Source organism: Hyperoodon ampullatus (genome assembly GCF_949752795.1).
Source record: "Hyperoodon ampullatus genome assembly, chromosome: 13".
NCBI lineage: Eukaryota > Metazoa > Chordata > Mammalia > Artiodactyla > Ziphiidae > Hyperoodon > Hyperoodon ampullatus.
The window spans coordinates 17,922,716-17,949,279 of NC_136926.1; the positions used below are offsets into that span (position 1 = coordinate 17,922,716).

A 26,564-nucleotide genomic window follows, 5' to 3' on the forward strand; every position below is an offset into this window, starting at 1 on the left:
GCTCCGCAATGGGAGAGGCGACAACAGTGAGAGGCCCGCGTACTGCAAAAAAAAAAAAAAAAAAAAATTTCTGGATACTAAAATTTGAATTTCATATAATTTTCACATATTATAAAGTATCATTTGTTGGTTTTTTTTTCCAACCACTTAAAAATGTAAAAACTATGCTTAGCTCATAGGCCGAACAAAAAGTGGGTTATAATCTGTTGCCCCTGGTCTATAAGGTCAGATGAGTTCACAGCTGCAGAAATGAACTTTAAACCCTTATGTAGCCAATAAACTTTGCATAAATACTGTCAAGACTTTATGAAATGGTTAATTGCTATTCCATATGTAATCTTGCCATTCTGTTTTTTAACATTCTGCCCTTTTTGTGTTTTCCTCTGAATGCTTTTTTTAATACTTTAAAAATTATGACTTCTCACATAAAGGGCCTGGGGACTAACCTGGCAATAATTTTGCCTTTTGGTTAGTAGGTGATTATTTTTCTGTTTACCACTTTGCATGATTATGGTATTTCTAGGAGATACTTTCACTAAGTTCTGTTAAGTTTCCTCACTGATGATTGGGCTGTAGAATTTTGGCCTCTGACCTTGTCCATGAACTGTAATTAATATCTTAATCCTTTGGCTATCTTAATCTTCTACAGAGCTCATGAAAATGGTTTTATTTATTTGCTTATTAGTTTTGTACACTTTCTTAGCAGCCTGGATTTGTCTGAATTGGCAAAAGCTGCTAAGAAGAAACTTCAGTCTGTGAGTATCTCTCTTTCCTAGTGAACTCCAGTATGGAAAACCATGTGTCCTGCTAATACCTGTTCTTAGCCCATTACCTAGTACATCAAATGACTTTGTTTCATGCTCTCAGATGTTAAATCAGAAGCAGACCATCGAGTATGTAGCAAAGAAGAATGAAAGTACTAGTAAGTTTAGTATATCCAATTTATTGGCTTGGCTTCAAATAATGGCATTTTTCTCTGTCATTTTAAAAGCAAAGACTGTGCCTTTGACATTAGGAAGTTGTTTCTCCCCGTAAGAGTTCCCTAGTTTCTCTCAATGTACATGAATAAGTGGGACACACTTCTTGGGATTACTTCCTGTAGCCTCATAGGATGCTAGAGAATGATAAGAGCTGAAGCTGGAATAGTGAGTACTGCAGATTGACTCGCTGCTATTTGGGATCCAGCCACCGCTAATTGTCGTGTGTGTCCCACGCCATTCATCAGAGTTTTGTAAATGTAGGCTTTTAACTGCTGGTTCTGCCTCAGCTATGTGCTCAGAGTTTGCCCAGTTCTGCAGGTCACAAGCTCACCTTAGTCTCTGTGTTTCTCTTCAGCCTGCCCATTTCAGCCTTAGTCAGGACCCCGAGAAATCTACTCCTCTGGGAATAATTTCTCTCTGTTTAGTCCCCACAAATGAAGCCTCGCCCAGTGCTTCCCCAGCCGTTCTAAGCACCCGATTACCCGCCTCAGCTGTTCTCATTGCTCTCAAGATCAGAACCAAGATTCTTAGCTTCTTTTCGTAGCCTTTATGGGCGTCATCCCACTCTCACCCTTCAGTTCTTGCCCTGCTTCCCATCTGGTTCCCACTGTGTGGGTGTGGATGTGGGTGTGGGTGGGTGCGTGCGTTTAAATATTTCTTTAAGGGTTAGCACCCTCGGAGGCCAACTTCAAGTCCTCTTTCAGGAATCCTCATTTGCCTGCTGTGCTTTCCCAGCTACCCTCCCTTTCATCATTCAAGTAGCTGAAATCTGACCCCCTTCACAGTGTAGGTAGGAGTTTTCCCAAAGCCTAACTCTGAACTTGCAACTCCCCTAATTTATGTCTTACTCTTCATTCCCCTTTTCATAGAAGACTCTTTACTAGAATTTCATATAATATTAAGTACTAAATATTACATAAAATGAATTTCTCATTACTAGCATTTAACTGTAATATGAAATAAATGTATTTTATGCAATTTGGTGTCTCTGTGTTCTCTATCTGCAGTTTTGTGTGTATGTGTTTTTATTGCCTTTCTTAAATTAAGGAGGTCATATAGTAAGATGATTAGGATGATAAGCTTTGGAGTCAGCACTGAATATTCTGTGATTACCTTTTAATTACTTAACAGTATGTAAGCCAATTTTCATCTTAAATAATTCAAACATGGATAAAATCCAAGCTCCCCTTGACTATCCTATTCTACATTTGCTAGGCTGAAAGCTGGGGTTATGTCTGTAATATCTCTAGCGTGTGGCAGGCACTAGATAAACATCTGGGACAAAGTTGAGTATAGCTCTCAAGAACTTGGGCTCTGGGTCAGACTGGTCAGGTGTGGATCTCGGCTCTGACGAGCTCCTTCACCTCTCTGTACCTCGGTGTTGTCTCCTAGAAAGGGAGATAGTGATCCAGCAGAGGCAGCAAGTCAGAGCTGCCCAGTGAGTGTGAGCTGCCCCCACCCTGTGGTCTCCGCCTCCTATCAGTGCCAATTCAGTGTTTATCCCACAATATCTCCCTCTCTCCCTCCCTCCCTCCCTCTTTCCTTCCTCCCTCCCTAGTGAAAAGCTGGGAGAAATATAAGACCACTAATGTATTCCTTGAATTAGTAAATATTAACATTTTAAGAGAAACTTGCATCCCAGGTCCATCACTTCTTGGCTTTGTGACTTTAGGTAAGCTAACTTCTGTGCCTTGGTATCCTTCTCTGTAAAGTGGTATAATAGTAGTTCCTGTCTTCAGAGATGTGTTGTATTTACAATGATGATGGTATTAGCAAGGCGCCTGGGATGTAAGCCCGCAACAGTGTTGCTGCTGTAGTTATTGTTAGTAATAATAACATTAGCTTGTAGCCCCTTAGAGGAAACAGATTGGGTGTTTATGGTACAAGTTCAGTTTCCCAATCCTTCATCACCTTATCCAGCAAAAGGCTCTTAGAGTTTATTTTTAAATATAAATGTAATGTAACCACACTAGATAAAATTTGGAAAATAGAGAAGGGGAATCATCCTCATTTACTATATTCTTAATGGGTTCACGCTCAATATTTTGGTATATTTTTTCTAATTCTTGTTTCAGATGCCTGTCTTTTTTTTTTAACTGAAGCGTAATTATAGAATTTTATATCCTGCTTTTGTCACCTAACAATGTATTGTACCCATTTTAACGAGTTTAATGAGGTGTGTGCAGCCAGCTTTAAATTCTGCATGAAGTACCTTCTGGTCAGTGTGTGAATTTACTGAGTCCCATCTTGGTGCCCGGTACTGTGTGGGGATGTAGGGAACAGTAGAGAATGGAACAAATTCAGCATCTTCCCTCACAGAGTGGGGAAGCAGTCAACTCAGAAGTAACAGCCACCGAGCGGCAGGGTTTCATGAGGCAAAAAGTGCAGAAAGAGCTGGAGCCAGCCTGGTAGGGGCTTAGCCTCCTCTGGGTTGAGGAAGACCCAGTTGCTGCCAGGAGGGCACCCCAGTCTGTGGGGATTGTTTTGTTGGGACATTGCACAGTGTACTGATTAGACGGGCTGTCCTTGGTAGGGGATGCTCAGGTAGTTTTTTGGGGGTTTGGGGGACCCCTACTGAGGAAGACAGCAGAGAGACTTAACCGAGGTCTGGGTGGTATTTTCCTTCAGTGGCACGTTTTATCCTCTGGTGTGTTTTGGCTTCTTAATCCTACCAAGGGTTTCAGATCCCATATACTGGGGGCAGAGCGGGTACTGGCAAACATTCTCAAAAGAGCAGAAGAGACTTTAAAAAGGTGATGTCACACGAAGAGTGGAGAACTGGACCCTACCTTTGAGATACGCACTTTAGATGCCTCTTGCTTCCCTTATGGCACAGCCCTATCTGTGTATCAGGAGGGAGGCTGCTGTGGGTGGCAGGTATTTCTAGAGGATCTGTACTATTTTGGAAATGTTACTGTCTGTTTAATAGTGGTGGGCATTTACTAAGTAAGCACTGGCTTTGGATAAGACGTTGGAAGTAGAAGGGTGAATAAGTCGCAGTCCCCACTCATTCTCCTAGTGTTAATCCTTGTCCCTTGTGTTCCTGATATTTTTTTACTTTCAGCTAAGTAATCATTTGTTTGAAGAACTTGCCATGGATGTGTACGATGAAGTTGACAGGCGAGAGACTGATGCAGGTGACTTAACATGTGGCTTTATCTACTAAGCTTCTGTTATCAGTAGGCAGCAGCAAGCTGCCAGCCTCAGTGTTTTTACTTGCCCAATTTCTACTGTCCTGATAACACGTGTGTCAACATTGACTCTTGTGTATGCTGGCTTCGGAGTGTGCTGCCCCTAGTGTACCTAGTAATGCGAGAGCCGCGGCTCTTAGAGGAGCAGTGGCACCCGTGGTGATGAGATTCTATCTCTGGCTCTTTCCTCTGGCTAGTCTGGCTTGCCACGCAAAATCACAGCACCCTGGTGACCGAGACAACCGTCGTCCCCTTCCTTCCGGTCAATCCCGAGTACTCATCGACACGGAACCAGGCAAGTGGCCGAGTCCAAAAACTCACTAGTAGTGATATTTGCGGAATGGCTGATATCATGGTATTTTATTTTCGCAGGACAGGTATGTAAGATTTTTTGATTGATTAAAATGTTAATATCCTTTACACACACACACACACACACACACACACACACCCTCACAAATTGATAAGAAAAGCAATAGAAGTTAATAGATGACTGGGAAAGAATATAAAACAATTCACAAAAGAAATACAAATGGCTGGAATTCCCTCACGGTCCAGTGGTTAGGAGTCTGCACTTTCACTGCTGATGGCACGGGTTCAATCCCTGGTTGGGGAACTAAGATTCCACAAGTGCAAGGGCAAAAAAAGAAAGAAAGAAAGAAAGAAAGAAAGAAAGAAATAATAAATGGCTTTCAATTGTGAAGAAATGTTTAATCTCATTAGTACTCAAAGAAAGCAACCTGAAGGCATTAATGAAAGTTTTATCAATCAACTTAATAAAGTATCAATACATAATAAAGGATACTCCAGACTGGTAAGGCTGTGGCAAGATGGGCTTTCTCATGCTACAGATAAGAGTTTAAATTGCTGCAGACCTCAGAAAAGCAATCTGTTAACCGGTTTCAGAGGCCTCAAAATTAACTGCATCCTTCCACACAGGAATTCCTCATTTGGGAATATGTTCTAATAAAATAAAAATACAAAGCTTTATGCACATTTTCATCGAAGCACTGTATGTAATAATAGAGCACTGAAAAAAGCCTAACCATCCGTCAAGAGCAGTGAAGCTGAGTAAATTATGAAGCTCTTTTCATTTTTATTGATTATTGGTTATATATAATGATAGAGTCCCAGCATCTAGACTATAACTTTATGTTGAAATGTTAAAATTTGTCCCTTCAAATTAATTTTTGATTAGTAGGCCTACTTCAAAACTGAATTGATATTAGAAAGAAAGCATTAAGAGAACCATTTTGTTTCGGTTCACAAAAATAGATACACATTGTGAGAACTTAAATGTTATATTGTTCTATTATGTAAATGGTTTTAAACTGTTCACAAGGAAAATGTTAAATTTGATTCAGTTATGGCTGTGATTGATGATACTTTGAGCATGCTGGAAGGTCTTTGCCGAAGTCTAACAGTAGTCTGACTAGTTTTATGTGAATATGTGTGTATTTTTACATCTGGGAATATTTCCAATTATTTTCTCACCCTCAGGGCAGACAGAAACTAGCTCGGTTTAACGCCCATGAGTTTGCCACCCTGGTTATCGACATTCTCAGTGATGCCAAGAGGAGACAGCAAGGCAGTCCTCTCTCTAGTTCAAAAGGTAACTGTTTCAGACCTCTAAATGTTTGCTTCTTTGGCCTTAAAACTTCACACAAGTGTTAAAGTTATAAAAATAATTAAAGCAGTCATTGACACCACAGCTTAGTTAAAGCCCTGTAAGTTTTATTGGTGCTATGTTGTGACGACAAGTTTCTCTCTTTGAGTCCTGGTGAATTATAAATATTTCAGCATTATTAACTGTGATTCAAATTTATCTTATATATGATTTTTTACCTCTTGGGTCACCTGTCTTCCCTAAAAAATTGCGTTCTGAAATTAACTCAAAACTCTGACTTAGATCTTGTTAAAGGACATAAGAAACTAAACCCTCTTGACTGAAATTCCAGCTCACCTGCTGTTGTTTACCTACAAGACTGAGTTCTCCATAATTAGAATTTGTCGCTATAAACTTTAGATGTCTACAGCAAGAATTATTGGGGTTTAAAATTGTGAAGAGAGCACCAAGCACCTATTTCCGAGGTGCCCTTTGAGTCTTGTTCAGTAGCTCAGGGTCCTGTCTCCATGCTTGGGAACATACTTCCTCCCCAGCCCTGATGCTGTATCTTTGTTGTTTTTTTCTAATTGTAGAAATAATGCATTTTTAAACTGAAAAACATGTAAACAGGAAAAATACATACCATAAAGATTCAGTTTTCAGTCAGCATCACATTCCCCGGAGATAGTAATCGTTAACTGACAGCCATTTGTTCTTGATTTTACTTATTCAACCAGACATAAACAAGTTCTAAGAAACTTTATTAAATTTTGGTGAAGGTGCAGTGATAAGGGTCCTTTAAAGTCTCAAAATGCACAAATTCTTTGATTTGGTGGTTCCATTTCTAGGTGTTAATTGAGAGGAAATAGAGATGTTACATGTATGTTATATATAGCACTGGAAACATTAGAAACAAATAACCAATAATAGAGCAATTATTAGTTACATATTTGAATAGTGCACACTTTTTTTCAGAGACTATGTAATGACATAATATAAAGTAATAAATTAATTTTTTTAAAGCTTTAGTATAATCCAAATTTTGTAAGGAAAACATTTATATATATACATATGTACAAGTGAATATATCACATGTAAATATAAATATACCACTAATCCCCATTACTCACGGATCTCATATTTGCCAATTCACCTATTCATTGTTACCTCAAAATCATACTGACAGCACGTTGATGGTAATTTGTGGATGTATGCAACATGCTGAAAAATTTGAGTCACCCAAAATGCACGTTCCCAGCTGAGATTGAACAAGGCCATGCTCTGCCTTATTTCAACTCTTATCCTGTAAACAGGTGTCCTTTTTGAGATTTATTTAGTGCCACAGTTTTCACATTTTTATGCTTTTTGTTGGTGATTTCACTATTTGAAGTGGCCCCCAAGTAGAGTGCTGAAGAGCTATGTAGGATTCCTAAACGCAACAAGGTCGTGTTGTGCCTTGTGGAGAAAATACATGTGTTAGACTAGCTTCGTTCAGGCGTGAGTTATAGTGCTGTTGGCCATGAGTTCCATGTTAATGGATCAACAACATGTATTAAAGATGTCTTTAAACAGAATCACATGTAAAACGAGGTTATATATTTATCAGTTGACAAAAATGTGATCATAGGTTTGCAGGAACCTAACCCTGTGTTTCCAGTCAGAACAGTGGTTTAATATTTGCTAATTTGTTCTTCACAGCAGCTTTATAGACCGTAACTGCTACAAATAATGAAATTGGCTGTATGTATGTTTATATGCCTAGGAAAAAGACTGGAAGGAAATAGAACAACATGTATCAGTAGCTATTAATGATTACTCTATCAGTTTCAATTTTTCTTTATTGAATCTTTATCACTTCTATAATCCGATGGCACATATATATTTTATTTTATTTTATTTTATTTATTTATTTTTGGCTGCACTGGGTCTTCGTTGCTGCGCACAGTCTTTCTCTGGTTGTAGCGAGCGGGGGCTGCTCTTCGTTGGGGTGTGCGGGCTTCTCATTGCGGTGGCTTCTCTTGTTGTGGAGCATGGGCTCTAGGCACGCGGGCTCAGTAGTTGTGGCACGTGGGCTTCAGTAGTTGTGGCTTGCGGGATCTAGAGCACAGGTTCAGTAGTTGTGGTACACGGGCTTAGTTGCTCCGAGGCTTGTGGGATCTTCCCGGACCAGGACTCAAACCCGTGTCCCCTGCATTGGCAGGCGGATTCTTAACCACTGTGCCACCAGGAAAGCCCTGGCACGTATATTTTAAATATTAATTTTAAAAATTAAAATTCCTTTTAAGTAAACATAATTTATCACCAAGATATTATCCATCAAAATATCCAGAAACAATATTGGAAATTAGAGGTTTGCTTGAGTTGCCTGAAAGAAAGTGGAGAGACTTGGATAATTTGTGAAATCTTTCATTCAAAATGTGTTGGAGCCAATGGGGTCATCCCTGCTTCCCTATAGACCATACCTTCCTGGTGTGCCCATGTGTGTCCAATGGGTCATTCTCCTCTTTCTCTCTCTCTCACTGGCATTCAGCTAACGAAAGGCCGATGTGCCTACTCTTTTTTTTTCTTTGCCGTACGCGGGCCTCTCACCGCTGTGGCCCCTCCCGCCGTGGAGCACAGGCCCTGGACGCGCAGGCCCAGCAGCCACGGCCCATGGGCCCAGCCGCTCCGCAGCATGCGGGACCCTCCCGGACCGGGGCACAAACCCGCGTCCCCTGCATCGGCAGGCGATGCCTACTCTTTGATCACCTAGTTTCTAGGCTCCACTTTAACAATTTCCTTTCTGTTTTGACTTGACATTACCTTGTAAACAAGGTACAATTATAACTGAATTGCAGTTAATCTTACATTATTACAGCTTTATTTTCATGATTTCGAGCTACACCCTGTTTCCTTGAATGATTACAAATTTGGGAACCTGTCCCCATATCTGAGCAGCTTTTTCGTAAACCATCTAATTAATTTGCCCACATTTGGCAGGTCGCTCAGAGGGATGCTTAAATCTCTCTCTGCAGTTTTTAGTAGACTCTCTGTCCAGTTGATAACTTGCTCTGTTATCCCTTTTTGGGGTGAATATAACCTTGCTATTTCTGTCATTTTCTTCCAGTCTTTTAAATGGCTAGTTTTTTAGGAAAAAAAGTTTTTTGCAAGCCTGAAGTAAAGTTTTTTGCTTCTATTGATAGACAATGTGGAGCTCATACTGAAAACAATCAGTAACCAGCACAGTGGTGAGAGTCAGGACAATGACCAGCCGGACTATGACAGTGTGGCATCAGATGAAGACACAGATCTGGAAGCCACTGCGAGCAAGGCACACAGGCAGAAGGTGAGGTGACATACTGCACACAGAAAGAGACTGTGTTTTCTTTTCAGATCTTTCCCCCTGAAAATTTGCCTGCTTTGTAAGTCACTTGAGGGCTAGGCTTGTGAAAAGTGCTCTGGAAGTAGAGTTGGGTTTTCTACTAGCTTGGGCCAAGCAAAGGTCAGTGAGGTAAATAGTTTTAAAATAGGGGGTCTGTTATCCCTGAGTCAGTTGTTGACTCACAGCCCTTCTGCAGTTTTGACTTTATAAAACCTGTGAGGGAGGACTGGTGGGTTTTATTCTTTCAACAAATGTTTACTTTTGTTGGATAGTTATCCAGACTTCCCTGGATAATATTCTCCTGAGTGAGGCCTAGTCCCTTTCCTCTACGAGGCCGTCACTGCCCAGGAGAGAGAACTGCAGTACAAGGGTCATAAACACAGACACAAGCCGGGGGTGGGGTGGTCAGCGGAGACACAACTTGTCACTGAGGAGGAGTATCAGGAGAGACTTTAACGTGTGCCTTGAAGAATGCCTGGGAAAAAAAAAAAAAAAAAGAATGCCTGGGATGTGGGCGTGTGGAGAGGCTGGGGAGGGTGGGCTAGACAGAGAGGAAGTGAGACAGCGGCGTGGGTGGTGGGGGGAATCTGGTCACATGTGGAGTCAGCCTGAAAGGAGTGGGAGTCAGAGCTGCAGCAGAGGGCAGGGGTCACACCATATGCAGGAGTGTGACGCCAGACCAAAGAGCCTGGACCTTGGCCAACAGTGCAGAGCCCAGGAAGCTTTTAGGCAGGGCAGGAGGGCGATGTCAGCCATGTTGGGTCCTCTGTTTTGGGAGGACTGTTCCGGTGGACCAGGGTGTGGAGAAAGGGAACCCAAGTAGGAGGTGCTGACGAGGTCCAAACAAGAGGTGAAACAGGTTCACCTCAGGGCCTTGGCTGGGAGGGTCTGGATGGAAGAACAGTTACTGGAGCAAAGTGTGAGCCCGAGGACAGGGCAGTAGGGGCCTGGCTGGTCCACCCATTGCTGAGTGTCCCAGACCTGGCCCACAGAGGAGCCCAGCAAACATTTGAGAATGGATGAACAGGAGGAAGATAAAAAAGGCAGGGCTTGGCAATAAGTTGGATGTTTGAAGTGGGAAGGTAGACTTACCGGAGTTGTGTCCAGGGCTTTCCAGCTTACACAGCTGTGAGAATCAGTGGTGCCACTGGCAGATGCAGGGAATGTGGAGGGGATAGCAGGAGTCACCTGTTCCATCTGAAACATCTCTGCCCGGTCTCCACAGAAGCGCTGGGTTCACTCGAGTGAAAGCCGGGTCATGACAGGACCCTACACGACGGGGTCCCTAGACTGGCCGGCCTCCCCCTCCTCTCCGCCTTGCACACCCATTCCCTCCAGCTGAGCCCTGCTGCTGGCTGTAACACCCTTCCTTCAGACAGCCATCTGACTAATGACCTCCCCTCCTGCAGGCTGTTGCTCATGTCCCACCTACCCACCTGTCAGGTTAAAATGCACCCACCTTCACCCCAACTTCAGCTCCCCAACCCCTCACTCTGATCCATTCTATTTATTTTCCATAGCACTTATCACCTTTCTCCATACTATATAGTTATTTACTTTTATTTTTTCCCTCTCTCACTCTTTTGGGATGTAAACACCATGGAAGCAGGAATCTTTGTCTATTTTCTTATGTATCCCAAGCCCCTAGAACACTGCCTGCTGCTTAGTAAAAAAGCATCAGAAAAGTTGGAATGAGTGAATTAATGAAATAATGAATAAAAAAAGAAACATGAATGAGCAAGAGAAAGGCAGACAAGACAGATCTGCATACTCATTGTCAGAATAGATTTGTAGCCCCTCTGTCTGATCTATTAGAAAATATTGACTTTAAAATTTTTCAAATACTTTAGTAGCCCTACCTTTATGTTTTATTTTTGCATTACGCTTAGAAGCCTTGATTTGGTTTGATTAACTTTGCGATCCAGCTGGCATGGTCAGAATTTGAAATTCTTTAGCAGTTAGTCTTGAATGTTATCATCGTCTCAGATTGTGAACATTTTCCCCAATTTATTTTTAGAGCCTAGATTCAGATTTATCAGATGGACCAGTCACTGTGCAGGAATTTATGGAGGTCAAAAACGCTCTAGTGGCTTCTGAGGCCAAGATACAACAGCTAATGAAGGTGAATAACAACTTGAGTGACGAGCTGAGAATTATGCAGAAAAAGGTAACATGTCAATAAATGCCAGGATGGTTGCTCTTTAACCCCATAGTATAAGGAAGAATCCCAGGCATGATGCTTGTGGTCAGAGGGAAGAAACACAGATCTAAAAATCTTTGGGCCAAGCTGTCTTTTTGGAACCAGTATGTATTTTGGATATTTTAAATGAAGTAGCTTTGATTAGAAATAAATCCAGTGTAAGTTTCCCAGGTAGGAAAACATTACAGCCTATTAAGTGTTTGTGTCAGTTGTAGAAACCCTTACACTATCCTGTGCTTCCTGGGAAGCTAGACCCCACTCCATGGATGTGATTCTTCCTATTTATTGCTTGTTCTAAAGAATAATCACGCCATGAAGACAGGGCAGACGAAAGCCCAGGACAGGTGTATGTGTTTATCCGCGTTCCAAACCCCATGCCACACAGGGGTACTGTCCCTGTTCACTCTAGTCTAAGATATTACCCACCCCTGCCCTGGCAGCCCAGTCCCACAGCCCCGCTTTTTTTTCACCAGCCATTACCACTAATTTATCATGTCCTCAGAGCCACAGAATAGGTACTCAATAAATGGAAGAAAACATTGCGTTTGCACCAGCGAGAACTATACGCTGGTAAGAAACAATTTCATTTGCTCGGCATTTCCTTGTTTGCCGCCTTTTGAGAGAGTTAGAAATATATAAATATATTAATCTCTATCTCTAAAAAAAGTATGGCTAATAGTAGCAAGGAACATGCTTCAGAGGGGATTACGTATATAACTCTCTATAAGAATGCTAAGAAGAAGAAGTGGAAAGATTCTAAATTCTGCCCGAGACTTTGTGGGTACTGCTCCCATCATTCAGTGCTCTACAAAATGAGATTCTGTACACTTCCTTAAACAGAAACAAAACAAAGTATATATCTGTGTCTTCCTACTATCATTTGAAGAGTGATGCTTCAAAATCATTATCAAGAACAGAGGACATGGTACACCTCATTTGTGGCTGGGCCCTTTTCAATGGTGCTTCCTAAAGGAAGGCTGAAGATCTAAGAAGAGGTCCATGCCCCTCTGCTTGTCAGGGAAGAACACTGCAGTGCACCCTTGCCTGCGGCTTGGTCCAGGATTCTTTTGAGTTCTAGATCATTTTTGGAGACGTTTTGAGATATATGGCCTCAATACCTATAATAGAAGGGGACAAGAATGCCTGAAGATCAATCAGATTTTAATCAAACACTTGTTCTGTGCCACCCTGGCCCTGTCACCGGCTGGTGTTCAGCCATGAACAAGACAGACAAAGCGCCTTTTTGCCATAGCACACAGGGCTTGCACTTTTTCTGTCTTTTCTGAAATATCTTTTGTTTAATGAATTACAGTTTGTCTCATTAATTGAACTAATGCATTTTTTGAGGTGACTTTTTCTGAAACATACTGACCTTGCCACTGCAAATCAGTCTGCTAAGCATCACCATTTTTATTCTTATTATTCTCCTTTTAGTATTTGTAGAAATCACCCGAGATAACCTCGAATCTCTGAAAGCAAATGTCTCAAGCTCCTTTAAGAAATGCAGAGTGGAATTATTTGCCGTTGCTCATTGATTATCTCCTCAATTCTTAGAAATGCTTTTGATTTATGAACCTATTATCTATAACTTTTCATGCCCTGTTATACTCCTTTCAGACAAAAAAAGTGTAGTCTGGTTCTTATTAAGATAAGCACCATTCAGATTTATCTGAGGATATCTCGCTAAGTACAGAGTACTAAAATTTTAAAAAATTGAGACCAGGAACTAGTGGTCATCAAAGCACATTCAAGCAAAATCCAGGCTGGATGTTTTAGAGTGAAAAGTGTGAAGATAAAGTTTAAGATTTCAAGACCTTGTCTAAAATACTCTAAGAGGTTTTCACATAGACACACAAGCCTGTGACCAGATCCCCCAGTCCTACACTGAGGACCATGTGTCAGTTATGCTCCTCACTGGTTGGACCTTGACCATTTCATTGTAGAATATGGGTTCCCTAATAAGTAGTTTTGACAGGCACTTTATGCCTGTCTGTTTCCTGGAATGTAGGAATTTTCAGTAGCTGCTTGTCACTTTGCAGCTGTTCTTTCTTTGGAAAGGGAGTTGCAGATATGTTACGCCCTGAAAGCCTTTCTGGTGTAGAAGCAATCTATCCTTTCTTAGAGATCACGCTTTGAGAAAACTGAGAATGAGAGTATTTCTGTTGCAAAGACAGTAAATCAGACTTTCACAAAAGTTTGGCACTACTAATATAAAGTATGTGGAACTTGTTTATTTAGCGAAGATGCATTGATTTTATTTCAAAGTTAGGTAAAGTTTTTTAATATATATAGTTGACAAAGTAGCATGATTTGTGTCTGATCTTTCACATTTAACAGTTGCTTGGAAAAGATGCTAATTAATGAAGAGGAGCAGCCACTATTGGTGTATTTTTCACAGATCGGTGCTTTTCTAAAATAGAAATTGAAAGTAACTCCTAACACTGAATGGGCTTGCTATTGAAAAAGTAATGATCTCCTGGTGCAAACACAGTTGCTTGTGGACTTAAGCCTTGGCCCTGGTGGGGAATTTGGTCACATTTTACAATCTCTGTCAAAGAGTAGACAGCTGAACTCACACCACACCCAGCTTATAAAATGTCCTGGAAGATGGAGGAGCACCAGAGGGGAAGGACGTTGTGCAGCCTGGACTCAGTTAACTGTGTTTAAAATGCCAGATGCTAAAGAGTAACTCGGTTCCTTGCTGATCCCTTAACTCTAATCCAGCACCATGAAGCAGCCTGCATGTAAGGAATGGAAAGAGCATTCAGGGTCTCCAAGTGACAGCCTCTAACTCAAACGGGGTGGTGCCAGGCAGATTAGAGTGTTTAAAGCTGACACCACCACGGTCGCATTTTTGGGCGGCAGAGCCAAAGGAGAGAGAGGCCAGGTATTCCGGCCCTGGCTGAAAGATGACCGATCACCAGAGGGCAGCGCGCACTACGTGGAGCGTTCAGATGAAGATGTTGATAGTTCAATAGGTCTCCGGTTTTCTTCGTGATATGTTAATATAGCAAACTTAACCAAGATCTGGTTCCCTCTCTTTTTAAAAAACTGCTAAATTGTTTGGAATTTTAAAGAGTATTATGTAATAAAAACTTGTTGATCTTATTTTTTCTTGTTGGCTTTTTGGGAAGCAGTAGCTCATCTGATTTTTCGTAAGCTGAATTTCACTGTCTTTCTTGCTTTGCAAAGCAACTCTAGTTATCTTTGTGCTGCTTCCATGGTGTCTGCTGACATTTTTGGCATTTGCAAATTGCTCAGGGCTCATTTGAAAAGCAAGTTACCTAAGTGATGTCTTAATGATCTCAAACTCTTGCTTGAAACAGCCTTAGAATAATCCAGAGTGCAGCTTGCCTGCAAACATTTCCCAGGCCCACCATGACCAATTTTTACGTGGTTAGACAGTTTGCTTTTAAAAAGTCCAAACTGCAACTTTTTCACATTCAGAAATTAGCTATTTAATTCGCTTAAGTGACAAAGTGAGTTGATTGCATTTCACTCATTCTAGAAGAAAGAGTTTTGGTTTGTAGTTGCCTTTGACTTTCAACCCAGCGAGCTGTTACTGTTCTTATTGTTAAAGCTGGTAGTTGTATGCGTTTACTTGGTGTTTGCTTTTTCTGCTTGCTATAGAAAAACATAGTCCCACTGCCAAACATGTCTTTCAGCTTCAAACACTCCAGAGTGAAAATTCGAACCTCAGGAAACAGGCCACAACCAATATATATCAGGTGCAAACTGATTCTGAGTACACAGACACTTCCAACCACTCTTCTTTAAAGAGACGTCCATCTGCCCGGGGCAGTAGGCCCATGTCCATGTACGAGACGGGATCAGGTCAGAAACCCTATCTCCCAATGGGAGAAGTGAACCACCCCGAGGAGAGCAGGACGAGACTCCAGCCTTTCCCTGCGCACGTAAGTAACACCACTGGCGCTTCTGCTTTTCACTCTCTGTCCAGCCTGACTCCTGCCTTCCCTCTTCTGAACCTGCAGATCCCCAGTCTCTGCTTTGCCAAATTGGGCTACAAGAGTCGTCCTTGTGTTTGCTGTATTAACATGTCGACAGGTGCTTGCGGTGTTCCCACAAGCACTCAGGGCCACTGGCCGAAAGTTTTCCAACGACCCTGGGGATTCTGGCTCTTGCTCAGCCCCTCTCCCCTTTTTCTCCCCCGTACCCATAATATCTTTCCCAGCCAGCCACTATTGGAACTTTTTTGGTAACAAGCTTCCTTCCCTATTTCCAAAAACAAAAGCAAATTATAAAGGTTACCGGCGGCAGTGAGTACCGTCTTCTTCGAGGTAGACGGACATGCGCCCCCTTACGCACAGGAGCCCTGAGACGTCAAGGCGCCGCCTCTGCTCCTCCCAGTGGAGCGGGTGGCGTCTGTGGCCTGGGCATGCACGCCAGGTCTGGAAGCCTCTGGGCCTCTGCAGCCCCTGCACCTGTGGTCAGTGTGCCTGCTTAGCTGCATCCTCCTCCCTGCGTGGAGAAAGTGTTGCTTTTTCACTTTATAAGAATGAGATGTAAGAATTCTATATCGACCTTACAAGCGTTACATTCCAAAGATCGTATTCTGTAACAGGCTACTAATGCTCCTGTTTTACAGTGGAATAACTACTGTGTTGTGAGGGTTTCAAATATTATATTTCTTGGGGATTAATTTGTTTTAAAAAACCTATGTTTTGACAAAATGTTGCAGGCATTTTGAACCTATGTGATGTTTTCTCAAAGAGTAATATTTATCTTTTTGAATGTCAGAGTCATTCTTCAGTCCACTCTTACAGGAATTTCCAAAAAAATTCTCAGAGTAAATAGAAAGTAAAGGATATGGTCTAGGAAATTAAGCCCTAGTTTAATTTTGTCAAGCTTTAATATGGTAAAATTACAGTGTTGTTATATTGTAACTGGGAGTCTACTACTTCAACTTTTTAAGTTGTTTGGGCTGAACATTCTAAAGCAATTGATTTGATACATTTGGTGTAATGGGAATGCCATTGAACTAAGTTAAGAATCTTATTTTTGTATAACTGAAAACAAAATTTAGGAAAAGCCACTTTGTTAGTTTTCACAGTGTACTTTTTTATTTTAGAAACATTTAAAATGTAAGAACGTCTTATTATTGTAAAAGTTCTATATCTGTACTAAGGAGCAGATTGATAGTGTATACCAACTTTAAATCATCTGTATAGTTTTTCATTTCATATCATCTGTCCTGGTTAAAAAACAAATATTTGTTTAAGGCTATCTATTAAAAAAAAAAAAAGAAACATTGGCAAATTTGACAAATTATGCTAGGTATTGTCTTTCCCTCATAGAAAAGTAGCCTTATAAATTCCAAGTAATTTCCGAGAGGCGTTTCACTAAGGGATTAAACATCTCTAGGGAGCTGTCATTGGCTAGCATGGAAGTTTCAGCACTGATCTCATGTGTGTAGTGAGTTGCTTTTTAGGATACTTTTCTGGGAAACCTGGGCTGAAGCCAGGGTAGGAGGTGGGGTTTTTTGTTTGTTTTGTGTTTTCCCGAGTGTGTTTCTTTTTCCCCTTCCAGATTGGGAGGAGTGCGCTTGTGACCTCCTCTTCGTCTCTGCCTTCCTTCCCCTCCACACTTTCCTGGTCGAGGGACGAGAGCGCCCGAAGGGTTAAGTACACGCTGAATGCTCTGCTCTCTGGAGGAGGGGCAGCGCTCCTGGCGCTCTGTGCTTCTCCCAGCCCTCCCTCCCTCCGCTAACTGCTCTCTGTCCTGCATGAGGCCGCGCTTCCCTCCTGGTGTCTCAGCTCTCAGCACTCACACACGCATGCATGTCTGCAGGAGGCGGCCTCCATCTCCTCGAACTCCACATTGCTCAGTCTCACGTGACATTTAACACAGTCTGCAGTTCACCCTGTAACACTGATTCTGAGCATTCTGTCTTTTTAAACAATCAGAAAATTAGCTGGCTGCTGGCTAAATATTATAATAGGGCAAATCTGCCCAAATTTGTTCAGAGAACTAGTGTATTTGGACTAACGGAAACACTAAGACATCGTGCTCTTTATTTTTTATTACCTCTTGACATATTTTACCTCAGCACCTTACTTGACAAACCAAGGTTTTGCAGTCCCTGCGTTCTGCATCCGGATAGCAACACATGGCAGCACTGGAGGTGTAGGCACCTGTTAGTACGAAGCTGTTCACTTTGATCTTTGGTCAAGTCCAGCTTGCCGACGTATAATTTACATTCCCAGTAACAGCACATGATACAGGTAAGCTCCTTTTAGAGTAGCCAGGCAGCAAGTATTTATCAAGCACCTTGTCCACACCCAGCCTTTTGGAAAGTCAGTTAAAGGGTCCTGGGGACTTAAGTGACCTCCCTGCTCCCAAAGGCACTGTCAGTTTAAAAAACAGTTTAATGCATGAAGAGTACATGGCAGCAAGCTGGGAAAGTCATGACAGAGCACAGGCTTTGCAGACCTGCGTTCAGGTCCTGGCTCTTTTGTTTTTTACTGGAAGGGCAGTGTGGCTAAAGTGAGAGCAGGGAAGGTGGGTGTGGGTGAGGGACCACCTTTACAGACCAGGGGGGTTTGCACTGCCCTTTGTCCGTTCCCTCCACGTCGGCAGGAACGATGGAGAATCTTGCCCACTGCCAGTGCCTTATGGCTCGTGGAGGCCCTGGGGGTTCTTTTCTGCACTTTTGAGGTAATCTATTAAAAAAAACCTCTTGACATACGCTACTATCTTCTGAGCAGTTCTGAAATTGAACTGCAGTGTTTATATTACAGTATTTCAGTTAAAGTAAGGGGCAGTTAAATAGAAAATCTTACTTGAAATGTTGTTGCTAAGAGTCAAGTAAACCTCTTTTTGTCCACTGTGAAAGTTTTTAAAAATTTTTTGGTAGTTTTGAGAATTATTGCAAGGACTGCTTACTGAGACAGCGTTTTATACCAGCCATTTAAACGGGTGATGCTCATTGCTCCTGACAGCTTCATCGTGAGGTTAGGCTTTTATGGCATGTCTGTATGCAGAGAAAACTACCAATCTGTTAAATAAACTGAACCAGCACCAGCTATAAGGTAACTTTTCTATTAACAGCTTTGAGAGAGCAGCACTTTTAACTAGTAGACCTTAGTTCTGCATGTTTATAATAATTTTCATAAAATTAATGCTGACTAATTTGAAATCCTGAAATATGCTTTTGTTGATAATGATGAAGGATTTAATGTAAGTAACGGATTTCCTGGGTGGTTATTGTTGTACGTTGTTTTCTGTATTTGAGAAACATTTCCTGAGTACTTTTATTAGATATATGAGTCATTACTCTTCTAAAATGTTTCAATGAAACTTGGTACTTTTGATCATTGTGGAGGTAATGCATTTGATTTGTAATTATCAAATTTACATCAAGGAAGGCAAAAAGGTCCATTATAAAAGGGTGGGATTTTTCTGGGTTTAATTCCGTTTTCTAGCTTTTACCACCGGAGCAGCTCTGGACAAATGTCCCAGAATAATTATTTAAATGCAAAGTTTTTACGTTCCATTTTATGCTGTGTATGTGCATGTACACACACAAACACACACTCATCTCTGTGTGTGTATGTATATATAAAAACTAAAGGAAAAGAAATTTATTAGTCAGACATTCACTGTGAAAGGTAAGAAGATATTTTTTTGTTTTGTTTTGTTTTGTCTTTTGTTTTTTGTTTTGTTCTGTTTTTTGAGATCATCTCTGCAAGAGCCTGGTTTCACTGTTCCCTGCCTGCCTTTGGTCTTCCATGTAGATAGCCAGTAGCCAGTAACTCACTGATTGATCCATAAAGCCAAACCAAAAGCAGCAAGTGAAGCAGAACTGCTTGCTGGTAGGAGATACAAACAAAGGGGATCTTAAATGTTATAGTGGTTTTTACAGAACTTAGCTTTACAGACTCTCTTTATAGCTGCAGGCCAACATTTTCAGTCATTTGCCAGATGTATTTGAGTGGTTTCAGTACGAACTCGTATTGAACTTTAGGAGCCCAGTGCAAGTGTCTTACATTAAGTGGCTGGGACCAAGTAGAGCATTTGGGGGAAACATGAAAGACCTCAGCAGACAGAGAAAGAGTGTTCTCCCTGGGAGAGGACAGAGAGGGGTCATGGGGATAGTAAGCAACACGTGGTGTGAATAAGGAGGCTTTCCCCATCTCAGGGCTGCCCGCCCGCCTGCCCGCCTGCCTGTCTGCCTGCCTGCCTGCCCACCCGCCCACATAGGGCCTTCAGAGGGCCAAGCAGCATTATCAGGAAGGAGCAAATAATTAAACTTTATGGAGACTTACTTAACTGACTCACTCTAGGGGAGCCATTCATTTGAGTGAAGCTACAGGGTCTCTGTATGTTTAAACAGGGCTCTGAATTTACAGGCTCTATATCTTTAGCCACATTTTATTGCAGCAACAATAAAATTCCTTAGGCACATGTTTTGATTAACTTGGATTAAATTCAAGTTACAGAGCTAGAAGTAGCTCATATTTGTCTTTTGCAATTGGTAATCAATTTAGGTTTTAAATCAGCTTCCACTGATTTCTGTTCAAATGAAGAAATTCCCAAGCACTATGGGTAAAATAAATACTGAGGGGAGATCCTTTGTATTAAATACTCCAGAACTAACATAGTCCCCTTCAAAGGAATGTGGTCCCCTTCAAATGTTATCACCCCAGAAGGCCCTGTCCTTAGCAGTGCTGCCATTTGCTCAAAACAGTTGGAGGGTTCCTGTGTCCCATTTTTGTTGCACCGTATCTTTATGTTTTAAGAGATAGATGTTTGGGGAGACAGGTGAAAGGGGTTGGAAACCAAGTGTCACACCGGGTTAATCCATTTTGGTTCACAAACAATGTGTGGCAATGAATGAGTGATTTCTGGTTTCCTTGTGTGGCTCACACAAGCCGTCTCTGAGGATAGTCCTTGGAGAGCTGTGTTGTGAGAGTGGTGGTCCTCAGGGCCCCAGGTGTGGGGTATTGGAGGTAGCTGGGGACAGGAAGCCCAGGTTCTTAGTCCAGGTTTTCTACTGACTCTTTGGCCTTGGGGGTGACCCCCAGCTCTTTTGGCCCTTCCTTTTCCCATCTGGTATTAGACTAGCTAATCTGCAGGCAACTCCCAGTGCTGACATCTATGGATATATGTGAGGACCCATTTGCTTCTTAAATGGGCCCCATTATATTATAGTTAAACTCCATACTCCTCAGAGAGCTAAACGTAAGCGTTGCCTTGCATGTCTGTTAGTTTGTACCAGGGATCTGTGTATGGAGCAGCTAAGAAGCAAAGAAGAAAATGGGGCAGAGAAGGAAAGAAACCGTTTCTGGATCCACTATTCATCTGTTACTAAATTTTAAAAAAATTTTTTTTTTTTATTTTCTGGCCGCGCCATGCGGCTTGCAGGATCATAGTTCCCTGACCAGAGATCAAACCCGGGCCCCGGACAGTGAAAGCACCGTCTCCTAACCACTGGACCACCAGGGAATTCCCTGTTCCTAAATTTTTAATAAAGCATCGGCCCCCGTCCCAGATGAGATCTGGGGCATGAAGGCCACGTAGCCTGACAGGTAACAATTCCTGAGAAGGCACCCAAGAAGTGTCTGGTGCTCTCAACTAATGGGGTCGCCTTTTCTCTTGTAGGCATCCAGGCTGGAGAAGCAGAACAGCACACCTGAAAGTGACTATGACAACACTCCCAATGACAGGGACCTGGATGACTTGGGGTACATGTGCAGGAAGAATGCCCTGGGGCTGGGCTCTTCAACCAGAGGCCGAGCAGCGTGGTCAGGAGGCACACTTCACCACCTGCACCCGCTTCTCTGTTTTCAGACCCATAAGGTCCTCAGATATTAAGGCATAAGTTCATAGTTCACACCTCTTCCCATCTCACATTATTGCCACAGGGACCTTTTTTCCTTTTACCAGCAGGTTAGACTCATCTCTGAGTCTCTGTAATGTGCTTAAAGTCAGTTCTCCATTTCATTTTCGAGTCAGCGTTAGGTTACATCCTGCATTTGCATCCCAAGGAATTGGCTCGATTAGGGTGGCTTCATAACCACACACCCTCCCTGTTCCGGTTGTTCCCTCCCTTTCCCCATCTTTAGCCTTCCTACGAGGGTCATCATTGTCCACCCCCGTGGTAGAATGAAACAGCCTCCCTATGAACTGTGGCTGCCTGCTGATGAACCAGCCTTACCCTGAGTCTCCTGCCAGACAGGATAAAGGAAACCACAAAAGCAGCCCACTCATGCCTTCGGCACATGCACATGCAGTGGCTCCTAGAAGCAGAGAGGCAGCTGATCAGTACCTGTCACATTTAACCACTTCTTCAATGCTCACAGGTCAAGCAGGAAGGGAAGGCAAAGAAGTACAGTGTGGCAAGGTGATGGCTCAGGCCCAGATGTGGCAGAGCCCCACACGGCCCCGAGCCCCGCCTTCCCCAGCACCGAAGATGTCATCCGGAAGACTGAACAGATCACTAAAAACATACAGGAGCTCTTAAGAGCAGCCCAAGAAAATAAACACGACAGGTAAGGGGGCTTGAATATCCGGCCTGGCAGAACGTGTGCACATGCTCTGGAAGAGATGCTGCTGCTCCCTTATAGACGGGGATTTTTTTTTAATATGCTCACTTCAAAAGTTGTTGAAAATTTCAGGTTTATGTAACAGGCTTAAAAACAAATTTGTCTTTTTTTTATGTAGTAGTTTTAATCTTTCATCTTCTTATGAAGTGCTCTGAATATAGCTGCCTCTAGAGATAGAATTGCGGCGTATTTGGGGTAGTGACATTCCCAGTTCTTGAGGTGAAAGAAGCTACCTCAAAACTGGCAACACATTCTCCTGGCCACACTGCTGTCTGTGGCCCCCTTAGCTGGGGAGAAATCTGCCATAGAAGGTATCCTGAAATGAACCTGATTTCTTACCTTTTTCCCTCGTGCATGTGCACGTCTAAGAAGCAAGTGGTTTTTAGAAAAGTTGATCTAATTGTCACCCAAATCATTCTCTGCTCCTGAATGAAGAGTCTGCTCACTCTGGGCAGAACCATATCTTGCAGAGTTATTTCTTACTGCAGAGAAGGGTCCGGCTCTCGTTCTAACTCACCCCTCTGTTCTCTGGTAAGTTGTTAGCTGTTGCAGGTGGTATCCTAGTCTCACGCGGCTGGCCTGCTCCAGACACAGTCATGACACATTTAACATCATCCCACTGAGTTTATGAAAGTGGCAAAATTTGATCAAAACCCAAGAACAATCTCATTTTTTTCATTAGGTCAGCAAAGTTTAGGGCTTCAGTGAAGAACTTCTCTCCATGCCTTTGCATGAACAAAAGTTGTTCAAGGAACACAGTACTGCTTCTTCTTTTTCCTGTTCTCTTCTATGAAAAGATGCACCAGTGTCTTTTGCATTCTCCGTGTCCCTCGCACTGCCATGCTCACCTCCCCACTTTCTACCCTTTTCCGTTTTGCTGTATGGCTCAGACTTCTCCCAGTGTCACTATTTCCCACTCAGTAGGAGAGGAATGGTCAGTGTTCACTGAAGGAGCAGAGCTAGTCTTCATGGATGGACTGCTGGAGGCTCCTCAGAGAAAAAGAGGAACCTGCCTAATTTCTCAGCCTCCTTCCACGAAAATTATATAGCTGTTTATCTGCCCCCCACCCCCGGACATCCTCTTTATCACACGCCCTTCCTGCCTCACGCTACAGGTGTGGAGTTCCTCTGCTCAGCACCACAGCCTTGGCAACAGGTAACTTCATTACCACATTACATAAAGCAAAACGTTTCACACCTCAAATGTATCAAGGCACCGTGATAACAGGGTGAACTCCTTCCCTGGGGCTCTCCCACCATTGAACAACATGCTTCACTTCTCATTTCCCCCAGCTCAGAAGTGCCTTGCTCATATTTCAAACAGCAACCAAAAACTATGCTTACATTAAGTTTCTCTCTTTGTTGGTTGTCAAAAATATAAATATCTGCCCTGGAGCTAGCTGTTTCTGGCTTCAAAGATCACAATATGGGGCTTCCCTGGTGGCGCAGTGGTTGAGAGTCCGCCTGCCGATGCAGGGGACGCGGGTTCGTGCCCCGGTCTGGGAGGATCCCACATGCCGCGGAGCGGCTAGGCCCGTGAGCCATGGCTACTGGGCCTGCGCGTCCAGAGCCTGTGCTCTGCAATGGGAGAGGCCACAGCAGTGAGAAGCCCACGTAATGCAAAAAAAAAAAAAAAAAAAAAAAAAAAAAGATCACAATATGTTGTGCTTGGTACAATTTGGGAAGTTTCTTTTTTTTTTTTTAAGATATACAAATCCATTCAATGTATGTCATGATCTGTTTTCTGTAAGAACCATGAGAGAATGATGCAGAGATTTTTAATCATCAACTCACTCTTTTGGTTTAAACTAGAATTGGTCTAGAGAATTTATATTTTATAAATTGTTCAGTGTTCTTTTAAAATCTCTGGTTCCTTGCATATCTGAGACACTTTGTCTTTTTTTTGGCTGCATTGGGTCTTCGTTGCTGCGCGTGGGCTTTCTCTAGTTGCGGCGAGCGGGGGCTACCGCTCTTCGTCGAGGTGTGCGGGCCTCTCATTGCAGTGGCTTCTCCTGTTGCGGAGCACGGGCCCTAGAGTGCACGGGCTTCAGTAGTTGTGGCGCACGGGCTCTAGAGCACAGGCTCAGTAGTTGTGGCACGCAGGCTTAGTTGGTCCACGGCATGTGGGATCTTCCCGGACCAGGGCGCGAACCCGTGTCCCCTGCATTGGCAGACGAATTCTTAACCACTGCACCACAAGGGAAGTCCCGACAGTTTCATTTATAATCTTGCATTATACGAATTAAACCCAGGCCTTTTTCTCTTGTTTTCTCCTCTCGATATCCATTGCTTATGCTCGTCCTAAGTGCACCAGTAGCCCATGCAGGCACGGTCAGGCTTAGTCCTGGTCCCCTGGGCTGAGCAAGCTCCCCACAGCCCCTGACCTTCCCTCAGCCTGGTCCCATCCCCTCAGCCTCTAGCCTCACTCCCTGCCTGTCTCTGTTTCTGTCTTTCTCTCTTACACACAATTACACAGCCCAGGGATTACTACATATTATGCACAAAAGCCTTTTCAAGGAAAGATAAGTTGTGAACATGGACTCCCTCTGGTAGAGAAGGAGGAGGACTTTGTCATTAATCTGCATGTGCTTTCTTTCGTGGCTTATTGAGGACTTCCTAAAATATGTCGTAATGAGTGAGTTTTTGAGAGATGTCCTTAGGAAAAATGTCTCCTCTATGTAGCAGGAGGAAAGGGTGAATTATATTTCTGGGTCAAAATGAAAACCATAACCAGCAAAACATAAAACTCTTAGGTGTGGATCTCAGTTAATGCTCAAGAAATATTTGTAGCTGATACAGTGGTTGCTGTGGACATTGCCTTTTTTTGAGGGTCTTTGTCACCAGATGGGTTGTTGCCCCTTCACATTTGCAAGTTAAATAATTCCTATGCATTGGTGTTTTTATTATTACATGGTGTATGTTTCTAACTGCTCATAAAGGTAAAAGTCGGGAATTCCCAATTGGAAGGCATTTTGGTATAATTCAAACCAGTTTCTTGAGATGCAATGATTTAATTAAAATGTAGGCAGTCTTAATTTGAATGACCACCTTGAGGAGGTGTAGATATCTTTACAGACTAACTGTTCTGTGGCTCCACCTAGCTGGTAGTGGACGTTGCCTACATTCATACCTGGAGACTGTTTTTGTCTGATGGAATGAACTTTCAAGAAAGGATGGGGCCCCTGCTTTATCACAGAGCGCCTCCTGTTGATGTGGGATCCACAGCAGGTTGGCCATGGCCTCAACCCCTTTGTTACGGGAATGTAAATGGGACCTGTTCTTAGCCGAGTATTCTCTCTCTGAATTATTTTCAATGTCTTTGAATAACTTCTTCAATATTCTTGCAGTTATATTCCCTGCTCAGAGAGGATACACGTAGCTGTTACAGAAATGGCAGCATTATTCCCCAAAGTAAGTCACTCCCTACTAACTTGGTTCAGATCCCTTTTAATGAACTGTAAGAAATTTCTTTATGACCTTTACATTATATTAATCTTTTTGTAGCACAGAAAGTTTTGAATATGCAAATAGCCATATAGGGCTTTGAAATATTTTTTGTGCTACATGAGTATTGATTTGGGTTTAATAAGACAAGAATGTACAAGCCAAATGCTGAAAGGTAAAGCATTAATACAATGAAATTTTATCTGGAATATTTCACCCAAGTGGATTAATATTTTTCAAAAACCACTTCCGTATAGCGCTACTAAATGCATACTACTAAATACACTGCACGCACTTTGACCTTTGAGACAGAGCCCTTCAGCATCCGCCACACTGTGGGTTGCCAAGCCTGCAATGTTCCAAGCACCCTCAGTGAAAAAGTGCTGGACAAAACTGCTGTTCACTGTGGAATAGCTTGAGTTGTTTTCTGAGGAATGCTTGTCCCTGCTCTCGGATACATCCACCCTGCAGTTCATGGCGAATGCCTGTGTTTTTCTGTTTAGAAACCCAGGTCCGACATGGTGAGGACTTCCCTCCGCTTACTGACATCCAGTGCCTACCGACTCCAGTCGGAGTGCAAGAAGACCCTCCCAGGCGACACGGTCCCGCCCACGGACATCCAGCTGGTCACGCAGCAGGTCATCCAGTGTGCGTACGACATCGCCAAGGCCGCCAAACAGCTGGTCACCATCACTACCAAAGAGAACAACAACTGAATGGCAGGGCTGGCCCGGCCCTTCTGTTTTTGAGGCTTTTCTAAGTCCGGTTCCAAATTTAGACATGGAACTCTTCCGATTTTTACAGAAACAAACGTTTAATGAAAATTTAAAACTTTTTAAAAGAAAACTCAGTATTATTTTTGCATGTTTTCTAACAAATTTTCAACTATTAATTTAACCCACTTGCCTTATTTGTGCCTGTTTGCCAGTTTACCTTCTGACGTGCTGTTGTGCTGTCCATGACCGTCGAGTTAATGATCATAGATATCCAAAAGCAGATCTTCATTGTTTAAAGTATTTTAGAACTTTTCCATCCCTTCAGACTCCTTGCCTATGGCTAAAACTATAAGTGAGAGTTTTACTGAAACATTCTCTGGAGAGAGTTGGGTTAAAAAAAAAATCAACATTGTCTGTTCCCTATCAAGTATTGTGCAATAAGCAGATTTTCCAGCCTCTACTGCAGAATCTCTAAGTTTGGGGTATCTCCAAGCAGGCATG

At 42.6% G+C, this 26,564-nt stretch overlaps 1 protein-coding gene across 7 annotated transcripts in view; it reads left to right on the forward strand.

The window, feature by feature from the left end:
• The window catches only part of GIT2 (GIT ArfGAP 2), a gene marked incomplete at its 3' end in the record, with an annotated part of 46,093 nt that extends 19,967 nt beyond the window's left edge, over positions 1 to 26,126 (forward strand). Inside the window, exons 9-20 of one of the 7 annotated variants that reach the window (XM_079717894.1) lie at positions 704 to 755; positions 4,045 to 4,117; positions 4,369 to 4,466; positions 5,672 to 5,783; positions 8,960 to 9,102; positions 11,156 to 11,305; positions 15,004 to 15,252; positions 16,886 to 16,975; positions 20,960 to 21,042; positions 21,661 to 21,849; positions 25,251 to 25,314; positions 25,851 to 26,126. In XM_079717894.1, coding sequence (XP_079574020.1) covers positions 704 to 755; positions 4,045 to 4,117; positions 4,369 to 4,466; positions 5,672 to 5,783; positions 8,960 to 9,102; positions 11,156 to 11,305; positions 15,004 to 15,252; positions 16,886 to 16,975; positions 20,960 to 21,042; positions 21,661 to 21,849; positions 25,251 to 25,314; positions 25,851 to 26,063 — 1,516 coding nt within the window. Of the gene's footprint in view, positions 1 to 703; positions 756 to 4,044; positions 4,118 to 4,368; positions 4,467 to 5,671; positions 5,784 to 8,959; positions 9,103 to 11,155; positions 11,306 to 13,675; positions 13,700 to 15,003; positions 15,253 to 16,885; positions 16,976 to 20,959; positions 21,043 to 21,660; positions 21,850 to 25,250; positions 25,315 to 25,850 lie in introns of those variants that run through there. The other 6 variants (XM_079717895.1, XM_079717896.1, XM_079717898.1 and 3 more) reach the window with 6 other exon arrangements.
• Between the last annotated feature and the right edge of the window lie 438 nt (positions 26,127 to 26,564).